At 37.7% G+C, this 19,097-nt stretch overlaps 1 protein-coding gene across 3 annotated transcripts in view; it reads left to right on the top strand.

Annotated features, from left to right (window-relative positions):
- Positions 1 to 19,097, top strand: part of myo1ea (myosin IEa) — a 48,516-nt gene that overhangs the window by 1,699 nt on the left and 27,720 nt on the right. For all 3 annotated transcript variants that reach the window (XM_079597261.1, XM_079597262.1, XM_079597263.1), the window contains exons 2-4: positions 16,364 to 16,507; positions 17,979 to 18,068; positions 18,858 to 18,952. In XM_079597261.1, coding sequence (XP_079453387.1) covers positions 16,364 to 16,507; positions 17,979 to 18,068; positions 18,858 to 18,952 — 329 coding nt within the window. The remainder of the gene's footprint in view (positions 1 to 16,363; positions 16,508 to 17,978; positions 18,069 to 18,857; positions 18,953 to 19,097) is intronic.

The following is a 19,097-nucleotide window of genomic DNA, read 5'->3' on the forward strand; positions in this document are numbered from 1 at the left end:
ATACTATACTATACATATATGTGTGTGTGTGTGTGTGTGTGTGTGTGTGTGTGTGTGTGTGTGTAATTAATAGGTGGAGTTTTGAGCTGTTTTTGTTTTGACTGCAGTTTTACATCAGAGTATCCTTTATAAGTCTACTTTTTGGTTACAAAGTTTGTCAAAACTACTAATTTCTCACGAGTCTACTCTACTCATCATGACAGCTCAATGGATATGGAAGGATTTCTGAAAACTGAACCAGCAGTTAATGTATGTTACACAACAGTACCTAATTTTATGATGTACACCAGCTTTGAAAGAGCAATTTAGGTTGATGTAAAATATCACTTCTTATTACCTATAGGGCCTATTATCTTCTGTATTTTGAAAAATAAATCATTAAGCTTTGTGTAGTATTATTAAGGCATTTCTGCCCATATTGCCCACGACACAAGGCCACAAAAGCAAGATGCAATCGTTCTTCTTGTTTCCTCTCCAGTGTCTATCTGGGTCCCGTTTGCTTGGTCTCCATATTTCAGAAGTTGCTTTACAGGTTAAGCTGTAGCATAGTAGTTTGGTTCACTTTCTTTTTTCCTCCTCTGCACTATCTCCTCTTGTCCTCTTTCTTTCTCTGCCAGATCCTGAATAGTAGGTCAGTATGGCAGCATATGTTTTGCATTAAGAGCTGCAGAGGGGCGGTACATGCTGAGTAACATCCCCCTATTCAAAGCATCTATGTCACACCGCCACAGGATTGCTGAGGAATCCAGACTCTTTCTGAAAGAGTCAGCACCCCTCACCTAAACAAGAGAAAGATCTAGCGGGATGGCTGACATCTGTGGTCCCCATAAGTCCGTCCTTTCATTTAGGGGGGTTATTTTTGTACATTAACATATTCCAGTCATGGCAATGAATATCCCTCAATATCAGCTGGCCTCTTTGATGCTGTTTTATTGTTGGTTCTGAACTACACTTAACTGAGATTGTTAAAAACATCCAATTCAGAACTTCACTCCCAGTAGTTTAGATATAAAAGATAATATCCACTGATGTGTTCAAGTTAAGATTTATATGGTTTGTTTACTGAACAACTTGAAAAGGATGAAGGAAAACATCAGTTAGACTGAAATAAACCCTTAATTGAAAAATCTCTATTGACCTTTTCTTTGTGATGTGCACCACATGTTGATTAACATGTTTGCCCCTTTTTTTGTGGGGACTCTTTGAATGGTGGTTTCTATTGACTTCAGCCCTGTTAAATGTGAAGTGAAGTCACTTTCTTGAGATCATGAAAGTAATTTTATTGAACTCTAGTGCCTCATCACCGACAAGCCTTCCACATACAGGTGCACCTATCATCCTAACCTTCCCCCATATTACAGCGCCCCTGTCCACTACTGTTCAAAAAAAGTGTAGGGTCAGTGGGTCTCATTCACTAATAATTCGTACATCGAACTTGAACTTCTCACCAAAACGTTCAACCTAATTCACAATACATGCATATGTGCATTAATTTGTTCTTAACCGCGTTATAATGTTTATGAATTGGAGTATTCTAAATGAGTGACCGGTGCCAGAGGTAAGTCATTCACATAAAAAACACCAAAACCATGTCTATAAAGGGCATTCCGCACACCCTATTTCTTTTGTCACACTCAGCAAACAATGACACTCTCTAAAGACGCGTTCTTGTCTGAGAGCACGCTCAGCAAGATCTTCAAGCAATGCCAAGAGTACCATCCTCAAAACAAGTTCAAATGCAATAAACACCTTTTATACAAACAGTACAGACCTATGATTAGCCAGCAGTATCTGCAGTAACACAACTGTTTTCAAAACAAGAAATGTTTCTCGATCACCGAATCAGCATATTAGAATGATTTTTGAAGGATCACGTGACACTGAAGACTGGAGTCATTTCTAAATATTCCAGTTTTTACATACTGTAAAAAAACAAAAAAAAAACATTTTATTAGTAAAAGCAGTTTAGAAAGACCAAAAACAATGCTTCTTAGGAGAAAAGAAGGAGAAAGAAAGCGCTTTAATGCTTTAATCAATCTGGATATGGGCGCTATAACCACTAGGCCACGGTTTTAACAGTATTTCTCTTTTGATTACTCATTTGAAATCTCACTTCATCTGAATGAAAAGATGAGTAGACTCTAATGCAGAGCAGGCCCAGTTTCCTTAAGGAGTTGTTTTTGAGGGATGTGCCGTCCGCTGTAAAATGAGATCATTGTCACTGTGCTCCTGCCAGCTCACGTTCGGCTCCTCTCACCTTGCCTCTCCTGTTTCTCACATCTGAATAAGTCTCTTACTGTATGTGGGTTCACTGGTACCGTCTTCTGAAAGCAGGTCAAGGGGACTGGACAAGAAAACATGATATCAAATATTGTTCAGTTTTGACGGTATGCTTGTGTGTCTCATAAACAGACAGAATGCGTGCAGTCTCTAGTTAATAATATACAGTATGTGCAAATTCATGGCTGATGTTTGCTTACTGATAGAACAGCTAATAATTTGTTTAAACTGTAATAAAAGCCATAATGATTGAAACAGATATTTAGTATCCTAGTTGGATATTGTAGAATTAGATTTGTACTAGATTTTCGAAATAGTAGAAAACAGCAGCGAGTTATGAGCTGGTGTTTCTGTCAGCTGTATGGTTTCTGTTGAGGTGACCGTGGGCTGACTAAGCTGTGTTTACTCCGCAAACTCAACTCAAGTCAACAGAATGACTTTTGTTCAAATATTCTCACATGCCTTAGAGATAAATGCAAGTGAGAACATTACAGGCAAGGTCAAAACAGTGCTCTGTTTAAAAGAGGATTTATATCAAAACATTTTAATGTTATTATTTCATATTGCCATCGCGAAAAAATCCTTTTGTGACCTTTATTTTTAAGAGTGCAAGTATGAGGAGGGTAAAAACTTTTTAAAAATAATTAAATATTCACACGCTTCACCTTCATGTTATGTATTTCTGGCCCAAATATCCCTGCAGTGTTTCCTCAAACCGGTCAGTATTAGCTCAACAGTGTCTGTGTTTATCTGCAAAACTGACCTTGACTCTTTGAACCCATACAGTAGCCTATTTGTTCGCTAACATGATCAGTCTCAGTCTGTATCCTAGTCAAGTATTTGAATATGCTTTATTATTGATGGGAAACTGTGTTCTGAAATTCAGTTGACTAAGACATCTAAATGTCCTGGCTCAAATACACAATCTGAGATTCACGAATATTCACGAATATTTCACATTGATAACAGTGCATGGCTGCTGTCAATATATATAATAGAGTTGTAAATGACAACACATTGCTAACAATGAAAGAATAATGAGATTAAAGATTTGAATATGGACTGAATAAAGATTTTGGAATCAGTTGTCAAGTCAGACCACTTGAATGACCACAATTGGCCAAGATAAGTTTTTCAAAGCTTTATGCTAACGAGTGATGCGATGGAGCGGCAGCCAATGGGAGTGTAGACAGTGACATGCTGCCTAATGCTGTTGAATATTAAAGCTAAATAAAAAGCTAGAAACCATCAGATCTTCAGTGAACAGGACTTTAATCTGACCCATAATTGCCTCGGTCATCTCAATGTTTGAGGCCATAGTGCATGAGGCCAACCATATTTATCCTGTGTCATTTCCCAGAGGAAGTATGATTTACAAAGCTCTTCTTTCATATGAGGGCCAATCAGCCATTGCCAGATAAAGCTGTTGCTAATATTGTTTTCTAGTCATTAGTTTTAGCTCATTTTCAGTGGTTAGCACTTTCATTGATTAAAATCACTTTCAAAACAATGCAAAGAATTATGGGATTAAACTTTCTCAATTGAATAAACACTCAGTGTTCCATTGATGTCAGGCAATTAGGGCCAGAACAATTGAAATAATTTCTGACTGTTTTGATGCTTAAAACAATGAGAAAATGTTTTCCTTCTTGCTGAGTCTCTTGCTGAGCCTTTGAACTCTTTTGTCATTTTCAAAATGAGTTGAGAGATCAGACAGTTGAGCATGTGCGGTGCCTGATCCACATGTTTGGAGGAATGTAAATATTTGTGCTTTTGATAAACCTCTGAAAGAGCTACGTAAAAGCTAGAGGCATGTATTTGGGTGACCATTTACTTCAAAACCCCTTTAACTCAATTTGTCGGACCTTCACTACAGCACGATGTTATACATTAAGTAGGTCAGCATGTGTTCAGCTTCTGTCTTTCACAGACAAAATAAGCAATAAATAGTTTTAAATAAAATGCTTATTTTTGCATTAAACCTATTGTGCAAACTTTACATTTTTGTATTCTGAATGCTGATTATAATATGCAAAGATGTGTTTTTCAGCACATTATATATTCAGTTCATGCAAAGTGACAGGGTATAGCTGGGGTTCCATAGATTTTGTCACACTCTAAACAAAAATGGTGCTAAATAGCACTAAAAGTGGTTCATTGGTTTGTAATCATAGGGGAACCACTTTAAGTGCCATATAGCACCTCACCTTTGTCAAATGGTGCTATGTAGAACCATAAGAGCACCATAACCACCTCGAAGAACCAAACTGGGCTTAACAGGTTCTTAAAATGGCAGTGGTGCTATATAGCACCATAAGCACTGCAAAAAACCCCTGAAGAACCGCTGAAGAACCACTTTTCAGAGTGCAGAGCAATGAGTCACACGAGTCACTATATTGTTTTAAGTTTTATAAGTTTTAAAAATTATTTATTTGAATAATTTGGTGAAGTCGTTCCTTGACCAGAACAAACAAATAACATAAAATGTTCTGAAGAGAGGGTAAGGTTTTTATGGAACTTTTTTTTTTCAAAATAAGATAGCATGGACCTACAGCTCAAAATCATTTGGTGTTGGCATTGAACAATAACACTAAACATTTATTTTTTGAATTGTATTTTAGATTAAAACTGTGATGTAATTGGTGAAGATGGAAATTGTAACCTTTAAAAGCTAAAGAATTTAAAAAAGAATTATAAAAGATGGATAATGTGGATGTTTTGTGGTGTTATGCTAAAAATAAATCAACACATCTTCACTTTAATATAACATCTAGCCTAATATAATGTAATAAAACATGTTTTATATAACACAACATGACCTGTTCCGCATCCTGCAGTATTGGATAATTATTAACATGAATGCAAAGGTACTTTCATTTAACCTCAGTAATTAAGTACATTAAAGCTGTCTGACTATCAGAGTGATCGAGCTGTGTGCTTGGCAGCGGCACTAATGCGAGATCTCGGTTTGCTGTTTCTGAACAGAACCATTACTCAGTTGGAAACTGGGAGATTTCTTCTCGTCACTTGCCAGCTCCCATTTCCCGTTGGCTATGTGTAAGAGCCCCTGATCCGAAACATTCCTCTGCTGGTTCTGTTTACTCTTCCCTGAGTCTGCCATCGTGAGTAACTCGTGCACACAGGCCTGACCACAGCAAACCATCCCGCTGAGTCTCCCGGCCCATTTCACCCTGTCTATATGGTAGACGTGAGAACTGTACTGATATTACATCGGTTTGAAAGGATGACGTTGACAAACACCACTGCCATAGACCAGTCCGACTGGCCCTTCCATACCCAGTCTATACGGTAGTGCATTTAAACGCATTCTCCTCATTTTTTTGTAGGTGTGCTCGAGGGTGTTGCTCAGTCAGGGCTCTTGTTTCTTAAAGATCAGCTCAAAATAGACAGCAGCGAAATAGCTTGAGGTTACTTGGGCTTCGCTGTTGTGTTTAATCAAGTTCCCACACATGCCTGACTTTGATTAATGACCTCATTACAGGCTTCACATGTGGGCTGGTAATGTGGCCCCTATGTTGTGTTGTATCTCTGTGAATCTGTGGAAAATTTGTTTTGACGGGACAGTTTTATTAGGCAGAAGTTATTTATGCTACGGAGCACTTGTAGTACGGTAGGCACCCTGAATGCTGCTCTTAAAGGGATAGTTCAGCTAAAATATGAAAACGGCGTCATCATTTACTTACCTTAATGTTGTCCCAAAACTATGACATTTTATTTCTTCTGCGGAACATAAAAGAAGATATTTTGAAAGTAAATGAGGTTCAAACAACATTGCACCCTACTAAAACTTTGAGATATTTTTCTAAATATCCTCTTTTATGTTTCACCATAAGAAAGTCATACAGGTTTGGAATGATATGAGGGTGAGTAAGTGATGACAGAATTTTCAATTTTAGGTAGTCTATCCCTTTAAGAGTTTGGCTCTTAAAGTAAATATGGATTCTTGTTGCAAGGTCCTTTGTGGAAAGACAAAACAGGTATCGAAATTATTTTATTACTTGAATTTCAGTAACCTCAGTTACCTCAGGATGGGCATCCCAAGATAAAACAGAGAAGCAAATAAAAAATAATTAGCGTAGCTGCTGTTCATAACATCAAACAAGAAAAATCATGTGCATTTGATCTGATATAACAATAAGGGTATAGGATATGTATTATATGAATGCTAGGCTAAAGAGATGCGTCTTTAATGTATTTAAACTAGGAGATTGAGTCTGATCCTCGAACATTATCTGGAAGAAGGCTATTCCAGAGTTTAGGAGCCAAATGTGAAAATGCTCTCCCTCCTTTAGTGGACTTAGATATTCTAGGTACTATAAAAAGCCCAGAGTTTTGTGATCTTAAAGAGCGTGATGGATTGCAAAGGCGGTAGAAGATTAGTCAAATACACAGGGGCTTAACCTTTTAGGGCCTTATAGGTCATTAGCAATACTTTGTAATTGATACGGAACTTAATAGGTAACCAGTGTAGAGATTATAAAATTGGTGTTATATGATCATATTTTCTTGACCTAGTAAGAACTCTAGCAGCTGCATTTTGGACTAATTGTAGCTTGTTTATTGAGGATGCAGGACAACCAGCTAGTAATGCATTACAGTAATACAGTAAAACTAGTCTAGAGGTCATGAATGCATGAACTAACTTTTCTGCATCAGAAAAAGCTTAGGTTGAAAAGGCTGTTTTTGTAACATTTGAAATATGATTTTTAAAAGATAAGTTGCTGTCTAATATAACACTCAGGTCTTTAACTGTAGAGGACGGAGTTATAGTACATCCTTCTAAATGCAAATTGTATTCTAAGAGATTCTGTGTACAGGTTTTTGGTCCAATAAGTAATACCTCAGTCTTAGCTGAATTTAATAGAAGAAAATTACAGGTCATCCAATATTTTATATATTTAACGCATTCTGTCAACTTAGACAATTTAGAGAATTAATCTGGTCATGATGAAATATATAACTGAGTATCATCGGCATAACAGTGGAAATGAATTCCATGTTTTCTTATAATATTACTGTGGCGAGCAGGACGAGGTCGAGGGACGTGAGAGATACGAGACCGGTGCGGCGCGCAGGTGTCGCTCATCAGTAATCACGCCACCGGTCTCGTGCCGCTCTCACGTCCCTCGACCTTGTCCTGCTCGCCACAATTACCAAGTGGCAGCATACAGTATATTGAAAATGGCATGACACAGATCCTTGCGGCACTCCATAATTTACTGACATTATCTTTGATTTTTCCTCATTTAGGTACACAAGCTGGTAACGGTCTGATAGATACAATCTCATTTTATTGGTCAGCCTCCTCTGTGAGACACTCCTTTATTTTGAACCAAATGACGAGGTGGCATAGTTTGTGTACACAAGAAGCTTCATGAAATGGTTATTATCCGCTTGTCTTTGTGTGGGATATCAAACACAGTAAAAGCCTTCCTGATATTCATCCTAGGAGAGATTGCACCTCTCTAAAAGGTAAAAGCACACCATATAACCATAAATCTGCCCCATGAACATAGCCATAGGCTTTTATTTATTTATTGGTGTGCATCTGGGAAGATCTCTTGTCATGTATCTTTTAAAAGCAGACAATTAGTGGATCCATAAGCCATGACTGCTTCTAGGCAGAATATAAAGGTTACCTTTAAAGCATGGACATATATTACCTCAGAGATGTTCTCATAGTCAACTGACATATTTGGGAATAAGATTACAAAAAAAATATTTTATGTTTTTTTGTAGTCAACTAATCAACTAGTTGATTGTTTCTTAACAAGAAATACTGAAATGCAAAAGTACATGAAGTGATAGGATTTGTTTTGCATAGTTGGTTGTGGAAGGACAAGTGGCCACTGGCCAGTTTACATGGCTTCAATTTGCTTAAAGTAAACATAATTAGATGATGTATAATCATGCTTTTCTTTGAGAAATTAAATTTTTTGGCCAGCATTTAAAAACTGGATATGTAGGCTATAATTTATTCTGGGAAAACAAACCTTGTTAAAGAAGCATATGTATTTTGTCTAGCTACAGTTTACAATCCAAGACCACCCAAAATGTACCTTCACATCCAAGGGAGAAAACTCCCTCCAAATGAATATTAAAAATACACACTCTAAACTAAACTAAACTCATTTCTTCTGATCAGCTATCACATTGTGCAGATAGTTGAAGATTTCAGCAAAGGTCCATCTTAAAAGGAGTGTGGGATGCCAAGCACAGATATTTATCATAGAATGAAAAAAAATAATAATAATTGGCAAGTGTATTGAACATGAATTGGAAATGCAATGATTTGTATATATTGAACTGTCAGACTCAGGAGATGAGATGACTTCCTTGATCCTGAGTTTAAAAACGTCTGTCTGTATGATGATGATGCACCATCACCTTGTCTCATTAGCTGCACTATTAGAATTTCAGCACTGTTTTTAGAATCCTAGTCTAAACATAATCCATCTCTATGTGTACTTCAGGGAAAATTATGGCGTTCCAGACTTCCCCATTAGACAGAATGTGCTACATTCTTTTCCACTGCCTTCAAAAGCAGGCAGAAATAATATGGCTGGGCTGAACTTGGAAACTTTGGCACAGAGTTTACCGGCGGTAGCCAGACGCTTCAGAGCCACTCCTATCTCGGTTTACACAAACCCTCTGTGTTTGCTGTCTCTGGAGAGACGCTATAGTCAGCCCTGCCTTCATTGCCATTTCTTACCCAGAAATCTCTCTCTGCTCCTCTGGGTGTTCTCTCTCCAGCAATCTACGTTACCCAAACCAACGCCCTTAGAGGTGTTTTACTCCATATCTCGTCACTGAGATTAATTACAGCTTGATTATGTAATGCTAGAAAACAAAATCCCTTTTCCAAATCACCAAAAATGTGTGAGGACTTGTTTTGAATGTGTAACGTGTTTAAAGTTATAGCACGCCTATATGATTAATCTAATCTCTGGGATTGGTGCTTTGTTTGAAACCTCACTGTAGTCAGTGTTACAGCATTGAGTTTTTTTTTTCAGCAGTTGAGAATATTTGTGCCCTGAGTGTTTTCAGTCTGGATATGGATGGGCCTGTTTCTCTTCATCACATTGCAGTGGTGAATTTACTAGCCTGTTGTGTCTGTGTCCGTGTCCAGGGTTTACTACCACTCAGAATGAAGGACAACCACCTTGAACATAGTCCAGGCTGGGATTGTTTCTGTCACGCATTTTCCAGGACCACTTAAGATTGTAAGGGCTGTGTGAAGTGTCTACACCTTTTCATTTTGGCCTGGGATACTCATCAGTATTGATTCCCTTCTGACATTGTTGAAAATCGCCATTGGAGTCACATTCAAAGTGCTTGTAGTCACACTTGTATTTTAAGTTTTTTCTTTTATTATCATGCCAACATTAAATTATAATGCATCAGATTGTCAATGGTTGTCTTTTGAGGAATTGATTGGATGGGATTTACTGTACTGGTAATGACCCAGGGGTCAGAAAGGACATATTTTATGTTGTTAAGCATTGATGGAGAATTTAGACAGATATCATATTTTGAGTGGCAGCCTGCAAGACTCACTAACATTCTTGCAAAACTAAATAATACATTGGCATAAGGGCAAGTACAAATTACAGTCAGTGACTGGCTCCATGAATTATTTTCATATGTAATTTTTTTTTGTTTATGGCCTTGTTTTTCTTCAGAAGTTCTAAGGTCCTGTTTACACCTGGTATTAAAGGTGCAGTAAGACATCTGGGAAAATGCCAACTTTAGCCTGATAGCACTAAAAGCATACGTCACACCCTCCCTGCAAATCACCGTCTAAAGCCACTCCTCTTGAAAGCATGAACGCGCACAGCCCAGAAGACCGGAGTCGGAGACAACGTTACTGCAATACATCATGTGTCATTCACCGGGGAGAAAACATTATAGGACAGTTAGTAACAATACTATAATACCAAACGTAAACAAATTCTTAAAAACAGAATTAGATGCAGCAAGTTTTGGTTTGTTTAGCTAGCAAAACTTGTCAGTGTGTGATAATATTTCTTGCATCCCAGGGGTTCACCAATGAGAGTCTGGTTGTTGTTGTTGTTGCTGCTTGCCTGCCATTCTCGCTCTTTCTGTCTGCACAGCGTAGGTGAACGCACTGATGACTTATAAAAACATACCAAGCACAATGTTCTCTTACCATTCCTGATTTCTAACACGCACTCACATCTGAAAAAGCCCATACATTTACCTACCCATAGACCCTCCCTTCAAAGAAATCAGGACAGAAGTGGTTAAAAGTGGACAAAAGAGACCGATTAAAATACCAGGTGTAAACTGGTCTTTGTCTCCCTTGTCTACTTGTGATCCGATCGACCAAAACGCATTTTATACCAGGTGTAAACAGGGCCTGACACATGGTTCACCCAAAAATGAAAATCAATTTGTCATTATTTACTTACCCTAATGTAATTTCAAACCCGTAATCCTTTGGTTAATCTAATCTGGTTTAACTAGAATGCTACTGTTAACAGATTTATCTCATCTGCAGTTCTCTCTGAAGAACACACAATATCCATTTTGTTTATATCCGACCCTGCATGAGATCATGTCAGGTGATTCCTCTGGCATGATAATCTAAATAATATCTTGTATTTTGTGATAAGCCACGATTTTCAAATATTGTAGTGTGTGCATATTTGAGATTTGAGAGAAGAAAATCTGTAAAGATTCTCCTTATGTGCGTGATGCAACCATATTTTATAATCAGTGGTCAGAATTTAAAAGCTCCCTTAGTCTGAGCCCGGCTTAAATGATGACAGAATTATTTTGTTTTTAAGTGAACTATCTGTTATGAAGTCCCAACTCAGTTCAGTTAGCAACAATATTAACTACTGTAGGGAGACTTTTTTTTTTTTTTATACAGACATTATACACAATACAACTTAAACACTTTTATAAGTTTCTGAATGCTCTTTATTAATTGCCCTTTTGTTTTGTGTTGCTTTGCATACAGCTTTGTAATAGAGAATTCTGAGGTGAATCCAAATGGGTTCACGTACCACTTCTCAAATTATGCGCTGTGTGGTCAGTACCGGTGCACTGGCATATACAGATAATTACCGCTTCACATGGCACACTTCACATGGAGAGTTTACAAGTAATCTTGTAAAGAGTATAGGCTAATTGGCGACAGAAGTCATGATATACTCCAACATTATTTGATTTTAACATCTTTGTTCACTGTTCTTTAGTTATTGACTTTACTGGTATTTAGAATTGTTTTACTAAAACATACACTAGAATGTCTTTTTCATCTAGGCTAAAGTGACTTAATCAGAAATGGGGATCTGCAATATGTTGAAAAGGATTCCTGAAATAGCTCTCAAACTTCATTACGCATTCCTACCTTAATCTGCTATTAGCACTGCCAGGTCTGAGCTGGATTCTCAGCCAAACCGCAGTACTCTGGGACATATGCTAAATGCATTAAACAGAGAACCAGACTGTGTCTTGTAGCTTTAACTGCATTCTGATTGTATTCACTCATTTGATAATATTTTCAGTTGAGTTGCATACTTAGTGATTCTGGGTGATTTCAGCCTTCTCTGTCACTTCAGAGTTAAAGACTTGGGCTAACCTGATCCCACTTCAGCTCTGCCATCCTTGTGTGAATGCAGGTCCTCTGTGTGATATCCAGATGGTTAAGGAGGTGAAAAAAATTGCCGCCTTATTGAATCAAACCCAGCCATTTCCTGTGCCTGAGTCTGCACTCTTCTCCGCACTCTCCATATAAGGCAATGGTATTTGCATGAGGGAACGGTCTGCCATGTCAGTATGGATCTAAGACTGGTGCTGCTGACGTTTTTCAACTGCTGTAGGAGATTACAGTGGGGAAATTATCTTTAAGGTATTCTCTGGCAGGGTCTTACAATGAGAACAATGGAGTTTTCTCTCCTCCTTTTTATGAATGAAGCATTTTTTCTTTCAGGAATGTTTTTGTACAGTTGTACATTTTCTAAAACTGCCACACACGTAATAAGTGGGTATAATGAAGGTCAGATCTTCATCTGTGTTCATATGTGACGCCAGCGAGACTCAGTTGGAAGGATGATGTTATTGTAGCCTCCCTCATTAGTAGCCTAGTATACTCCAGATGTGCCATTCAACAGTATGGAGAGTCACATTACACTGACTACACAGCTGCTCCTAAGTCAATTAACACGATGAATTTCCTAATTTATTATGCAACCATTTGGATTACTTGATTATGCTTGGTCAATTCCATCATTTATCGGTCAAGTAGATCCAGATTATTTGCCAAAGTGGTATAACATGGTGCATTCAAGTCATTTCCGAAAGATCAATTTGAACGCACATGAATGCTTCTGCGTCTAGATAATGGTAAATTTGTTGAAATGTATGTTTTTTTCTTTTCATTTACAATAAAACTGTGTTTTGTACAAAATACAATAGCATTATACAATTATAAGATATATAACATAAATAAAGCCAAAATACACCTGATGCGCATTCTTTATTCATCCTTTTTTTCATAGGACTTCTCAGGAGAACTTGCACATTGGTTTCAGACTCGCATTTTCTTTTTTCATATTTACAACTTGCATTTACCAAAGCTGTTATCTTCCCACTGTTTCTAATAGTGAGTGAGCATTAATGTAGTTGGGGTTGAGATGTTTTATTTAAAATCCTGATTTATACCTTCCCAGGGAGTTTTGGGTTTTGACCTTGCTTGGTGCAGATGGGTATCATGTTTGTCATGGTGTAAATGATGCCTGCTGTTGTTGTGGTTTCAATCTTTTTATGAAATCACTTCTCAGAGATCTTTGATGCCAGAAATATTGTAGACTTTATTTAACAAAACAAAGCCGAGCAACCTCCCGCAGGGAGGTCCTGCAGGAGATGACTCCCTGCAGGAGAAGACTCCCCGCAGGAGATGACTCCCGAACATCGGTTAGCTTTTCACATATATGCATACAGTGCCTCCAAAAATGGTCATACATCCTATAGATAGGGTCTTGCACCATGTGACAAACTTAAATAGAATCATCTGCTGCATCAGCATTCTGACCATTCTGTAAGCCCCCCAAAAGTCAAACCAAAGACACACACAGGGAAATAATGGTGTACAAATATATAGCTGAATTACTTATTTCCTAAATAATAAAATCTTCAACACTGTTCCTGGGTGAACCACAGCACAAGCTTAGTGAACTTTAGCCTCCCTGGTTTCCGGTGTTCCTTTACAAAACGGAACATTTTCATCCTTAAATAAGCCAAGTGGGAGCAACTATAGCTCTTTAAAAGCAGAGATGCTGTTTTCTCTCTTTTGCTTGACTTTGTGTGGTCTATAACTTTGAGTTTTGGACAGTATAGGTGTGGTCATCATTTTCTAGAAGGAGGAGGAAAGTAAAATTATGGTGATGTTTGATGTGCTTTGTCTAGTCCTTTGTCTTTGTGCTTTTGACCAATTTTCTGTAGTTAAATTAATTGTTTGCCAATTACCGATTAGTTCAATGCATGAGGGAACAGAATATAGGAATTTTCATATTAAATATGGTACAAATGAATGAACAGTAAAAGATCATACTAAGCCAACCAGCGATGTCTTTATATTATGATGATGATGATTATTATTATTTAAGTCCCATTTTAAGTCATTGTGTTGTTCATATAGCATCCTGTTTTGCATGTATTTGCTTTGGCTCACAGTTTATAAGGAACAAGAGCTGGGAATGAAGATCATTTTCAGGTGTTTCTGTGTCCTGTGTTGTGACAGTGATGTTAACTTAAACACTGTGAAAGAAAGGGTTCAATATAATTAGAAAAACAGCCACAGGACAATGAACTCTCTCTCTCTCTCTCTCTCTCTGTAATATATGCGAAAATAAACTAAACAAAACAGTCTGTAAAGATCTGAAAGAAGTGTTTACTGTTCTATTTAAAACGCTGCTTTCCTCCTTAATTGCTTTTGAGGCAGTTCCACTACTAATAATGTTCAGGTGAAGTACCTTATTGTCGTCATGGTGTTCAGCGGTTATTGTGTTCCTTTATTTTCCTGTAATTTACCTCGAACTTGTACTGTGCTCGTTTACGACGGCAAGTTAATTAGTCCTTAAAGGGAGGAAAAAAAATCTTCCATACTTGGTCTGCTTCTGCTTTCCTGCGCAGCTAGATTGAGAGTTTTTCAGTCTGTGGAATGTACAATTTTGAGAATGTTAAATGACTTTCCAGTTTACCTCATATCATTGTCATGGCATTCTTCAGCTTGGGAAAATCGCTGCAAGAAAAGAATAGACAAATGTGGCCTTCAAATCATAAATGACTGAACATAACAGAGGGAAATGTTTAAAACAGCAGTGCGTTTGGATCATGTGCTCTCCAAAGCGGTACACTCACTGTTTGTGTCTGCAGTGCCTGGCTCTCTTTCTGTATCTGACCTCATTCCTGAGTCACACTCATTGTACGCATCTCTTTTGATGTCCTGTCAAATGCACTTGAGGCTTTGTGTCGTTCGGAGTAAGTGGCCGGTTCCTCACGGCGGGGCCATTGTGACCTCAGAACGGTAGCCAGAAGCTGTTGACTCATGTCCCATGATGAATGACCCAAGCTCTCTGGAGACACACCCTCTGCAAAAACATTACTAGAGCGAAAGCAGAAGGAGACTGAAATGGGAAGGTAGGTAAAAAGGGGGACAAGGGAGAAGAGGAGAAATGGTGAGAACATCAGGAGAAGATCAAAAGAAGTGTTAGTACTCAAGGAGCTTTAGGGAGACTCCTGACCATGCACTTTTCATCGGTTTAGAAAAACAAAATCAACATCTGCTGCGGTGAAAAAGAACGAGCTGTGTTAAAAGTGCTGCTGGCGGGGGAATTGGACGTGGTCATTTCGCTGAGTGGACGGTTTGCTCACATTAACTGTTGTCAGCAGCAATGTACTGTTTATCAGTGTTCATGACTGAATGAGATTCAGAATGGAAGTAAAGTGTGTAATGTCTCTGTCAGTGGCGGCATTAAACACGATTGCAAAATTTGTTTCTGAACAGGTTTATCAACAACTTCCTAACTCCCCATCTGCCACTGCACAGGCGAAAAGGTAGTTCGGTGCATAGGGGTTTTCATGATACCTTAAATATGGCTAATAATATGATATCAACGGAAGGACCACAATATCAAATAGAAATTCATTCATACCCTTCTGATCAAAACATCTTAAACCAGCCTTAGCTGATTCACTGGCCTTAGTTGCAGTGTTATTTTACTGCTGTAGTATTTATTAATATTTTGAATTTAGTTTTATTTTTCAATTTTATTTCTAGTCATTTAAGTCATTTTTATGTGCTTTTAATAATATATTTCTATATAGTGTTAACTGTTAATTCAGTTTTAGTGATTTTATAGTTTAACCTTATTAAATTCAAGGCAACAATTCTAATTTTTAGTTTCTTGAACTTTAAGGTTTTCGTGTAATGTTTATATTTTATTTCAGCCTCAATTACCGAAAAATTTTGTACAAAGTTTTATTTTTAGTTAACAATAACAACACTATTTAGTTGGTCTGCTGGCTAGTTTTAGAGCCATTTTGTGCCATTTTCAGGTTGCTAGTTAATCACCACCTTGGACTCGTAGGCCATCTTAAACCAGCTGCTAAGACTAACAAACAAGCTTAGGCTGGTTTAAGTAACTTTTTTTAAGGTAAGTTTTAGAAGCATTTTGTAGTGACCGGGTAATTGTTGTTGCTTAGGTACCACATGGACAGGCCCAAAACCGCCCAAAACTCATACTCTTTCATTTAGAAAAAGTTCATTGAACAAACACAGTGTTAAAAAAATTCAACAGATCTGCAATGTTTACATTCTGAAGGCAAACTATGGCTAATGGCTTGCTTACTTTGTGATGAGAGAAAGTATTTAGACATTAAAAATATGATGCTATCCTTAAAGGAAAGTCTAGTCATGGAATGTCTAGTTTGGGATATGCTAATTCAGTTTCTGCCAGCTAGCCTGCTACACAAAAGCTATGGGTGTGTATACAGTCTAACGAGAGTTTCTTGTTTGTGTTTGCTTTCACAGGGGAGCCGGGGACACTACCGGTACCACTGGCAAAGCCACAATGTCAAGCAGAGTGGAGTGGATGACATGGTGCTGCTCTCCAAGATCAGCGAGGATGCCATTGTAGAAAACCTCAAGAAGAGATACATGGATGACTATATTTTTGTATCCTTGCCCAGCTTTAGTCTCTCTGTCTAACTTGCTAATATCTTAATCTGATATGAAAATGGTCCTAAATAGGGAGGTCTTTGCAGATGGATGTTTTCCTGTGGCTCACTAGAAAACTGTTCTTGGATTCCATCTACTTGAGTGAAGATTACATCTTGATTGGGTTTATTTTTACTAAAGTTTCACTAAACACTGACATTGAACGATGACGAAAGTTGTCCTTAAACTCTGGTACAACTTCCAAATCCATGTTGTCCTATTTTCCCACAGTAGCAGGGACTGTTTTTGATCAAAGCCGCATGTGTGATGCTGAGAGCTTAGATTGCTGAAGGCAGCCAAAGAATGCTGGTTTACCTCTCTTCTATTTGAACCCAATGTACTTGGCAGGGTTCATGTCTAATTCAGCACACATTACTGGCACTAAAAATGACCTCCTTGATAAATCGCAACATTTCTTGATGAAAACCTCACTGGCAGTGTATTTCTATTTTCTGCCCTTATTAGGTTTATGGAGTCTTAGCAGACTCTGGCCATTTTGGTCCCAAATCAGTCCTGTGATTGTGGTCAGAAAATAGCAACAACACCAAAGTGTTCCAGTCAGCAGCATATGGAAATGAGGTCACAGCATGCCAGGCTCAATACTTCCTTTATTTGCAGTGAGGAACTTAGGGCCAGCTCCAATCACTCACTGCCGGCTGTTCTCTTCCCATTGCATTCAGAGGAGAGAGCAACAGCATCTTAATAAGGCTCTGACCCATTAACCAAAATCTTCACTGCAGCCACATATCACTCTTCACTGATGTCACCAGTCCATTATTCACACTCAGGCCATTTTTCATCTGCCAGTCCAGCCAACGTTTTATGAATACTCTCTGAGTATTACCAACCACAATGAGTAAAATGGTCCAAGAGGTTTTCCTCTATTGTGAATGTTTTCCACAATTGTGAATGCTAAACCTCTAATAGTTTTCAGAGAGAGAGTTTTCAATCTAACAGTTTTACATAGAGAGAGAGAGAGATACATATTTTGTATAGAAATATTTAGTCATCCACAAATTTACTCACGATCATGACACTCCAAAACTGTATTATTTTCTTTGGAACACAAAAGAAGAAAATTAGCATTTCAACTGTTTTTTGTCCACATAATGAAAGTCATTTTGGTACCAAACCAACATTGGGTCCCATTGATGTCCATTGTAAAAACGTGTGTGTGTGTGTGTGTGTGTGTGTGTGTGTGTGTGTGTGTGTGTGTGTGTGTGTGTGTGTGTGTGTGTGTGTGTGTGTGTGTGTGTGTGTGTGTGTGTGTGTGTGTGTGTGTGTGTGTGTGTGTGTGTGTGTGTGTGTGTGTGTGTGTGTGTGTGTGTGTGTTCAACAGGAAAGAGAAAGTCATAGCTACAGATTAGGCTTTTGAAGTAAACTGTCCCTTTTCTTTCTCAATCTTTTGAGCCTTGACCTTCTCCTGCAGACATACATTGGTCCTGTACTCATCTCAATAAACCCTTTCAAACTAATGCCTTACTTTGGGGACAAAGAAATAGAGATGTACCAAGGCGCAGTAAGTTGTCTTTTATGGTTTCCTGAAGTTTAGTCCTGATCCAGAATTGACTGTTTACTGTGGTGCAGTGTTATTGATAACTAAAACTACTACTACACATATTGCCTTAGCAAATAACTGAAATAAAATAAGTTGAAGTACTAAAATTACTAAAACTAAAATTGAAAAAAATAAATAAAAAAATACAGCTAAATATAAAAAATATTTTTACATAAATATATAAAAAAGGGACATCACTAAATTACTTAAACTTAAATGAAAATAAAAGCTGAAAATATAAAAATAAAAGTTAATTCTAAATATTAATAAACACTATAATCGTATATAATAATACTAATAATACTAATATAACACTGCTATGGTGTCCAAGAAACAGTTTTGTTGTAAAAAGCTCTAGCCATTGGAAATCATAATAGTTTCAGTTATGATTTTAATAGTTTAAAAAAAAAAAGTGTGTAGGTGTGGTGCAGCTTTTAACAGCTGCATTCTTAATCAGAAAAGTAGTTGCACAGGCCTGCCTTACCCATTGAAGCCACCTGGCTATACCTCCACAGAACAGCATGTACGGGTCTATGTACTCAACCACACTCTTGGCTCCTCATCAAGCTTATGGTTGCTGTCAATAATCATTAGCTTGTGGAGGCTGCAGAAAAGACCATTGCATGTGTTTTGACTCGTATGCCACACAGTAGCTTATTTATAAATCTGAGCCCAGGCCATCCTAAATATGAACCGTAATGTAAATTATGAAATGTATCTGCTTTTCTCCATTTCCCCCCTCTCTCTCAGGCTCAGTATGAGAACCCTCCTCATATCTACGCTCTAGCCGATAACATGTACAGAAACATGATGATTGATCGTGAGAACCAGTGTGTCATTATCAGGTGAGAGAACTTTTTAACTTGAACTGAACATATCATCTCTAAACATCAAACTTGCTGTTTAGACTGTAGGTGCTTTTAGTCACAATAATCTTAATTAGCAATTATCATTATTAGGATTCCTTTTTTACGCGTTTTAACTGAACTA

This window comes from Phoxinus phoxinus, assembly GCF_949152265.1.
Source record: "Phoxinus phoxinus genome assembly, chromosome: 2".
Lineage (NCBI taxonomy): Eukaryota > Metazoa > Chordata > Actinopteri > Cypriniformes > Leuciscidae > Phoxinus > Phoxinus phoxinus.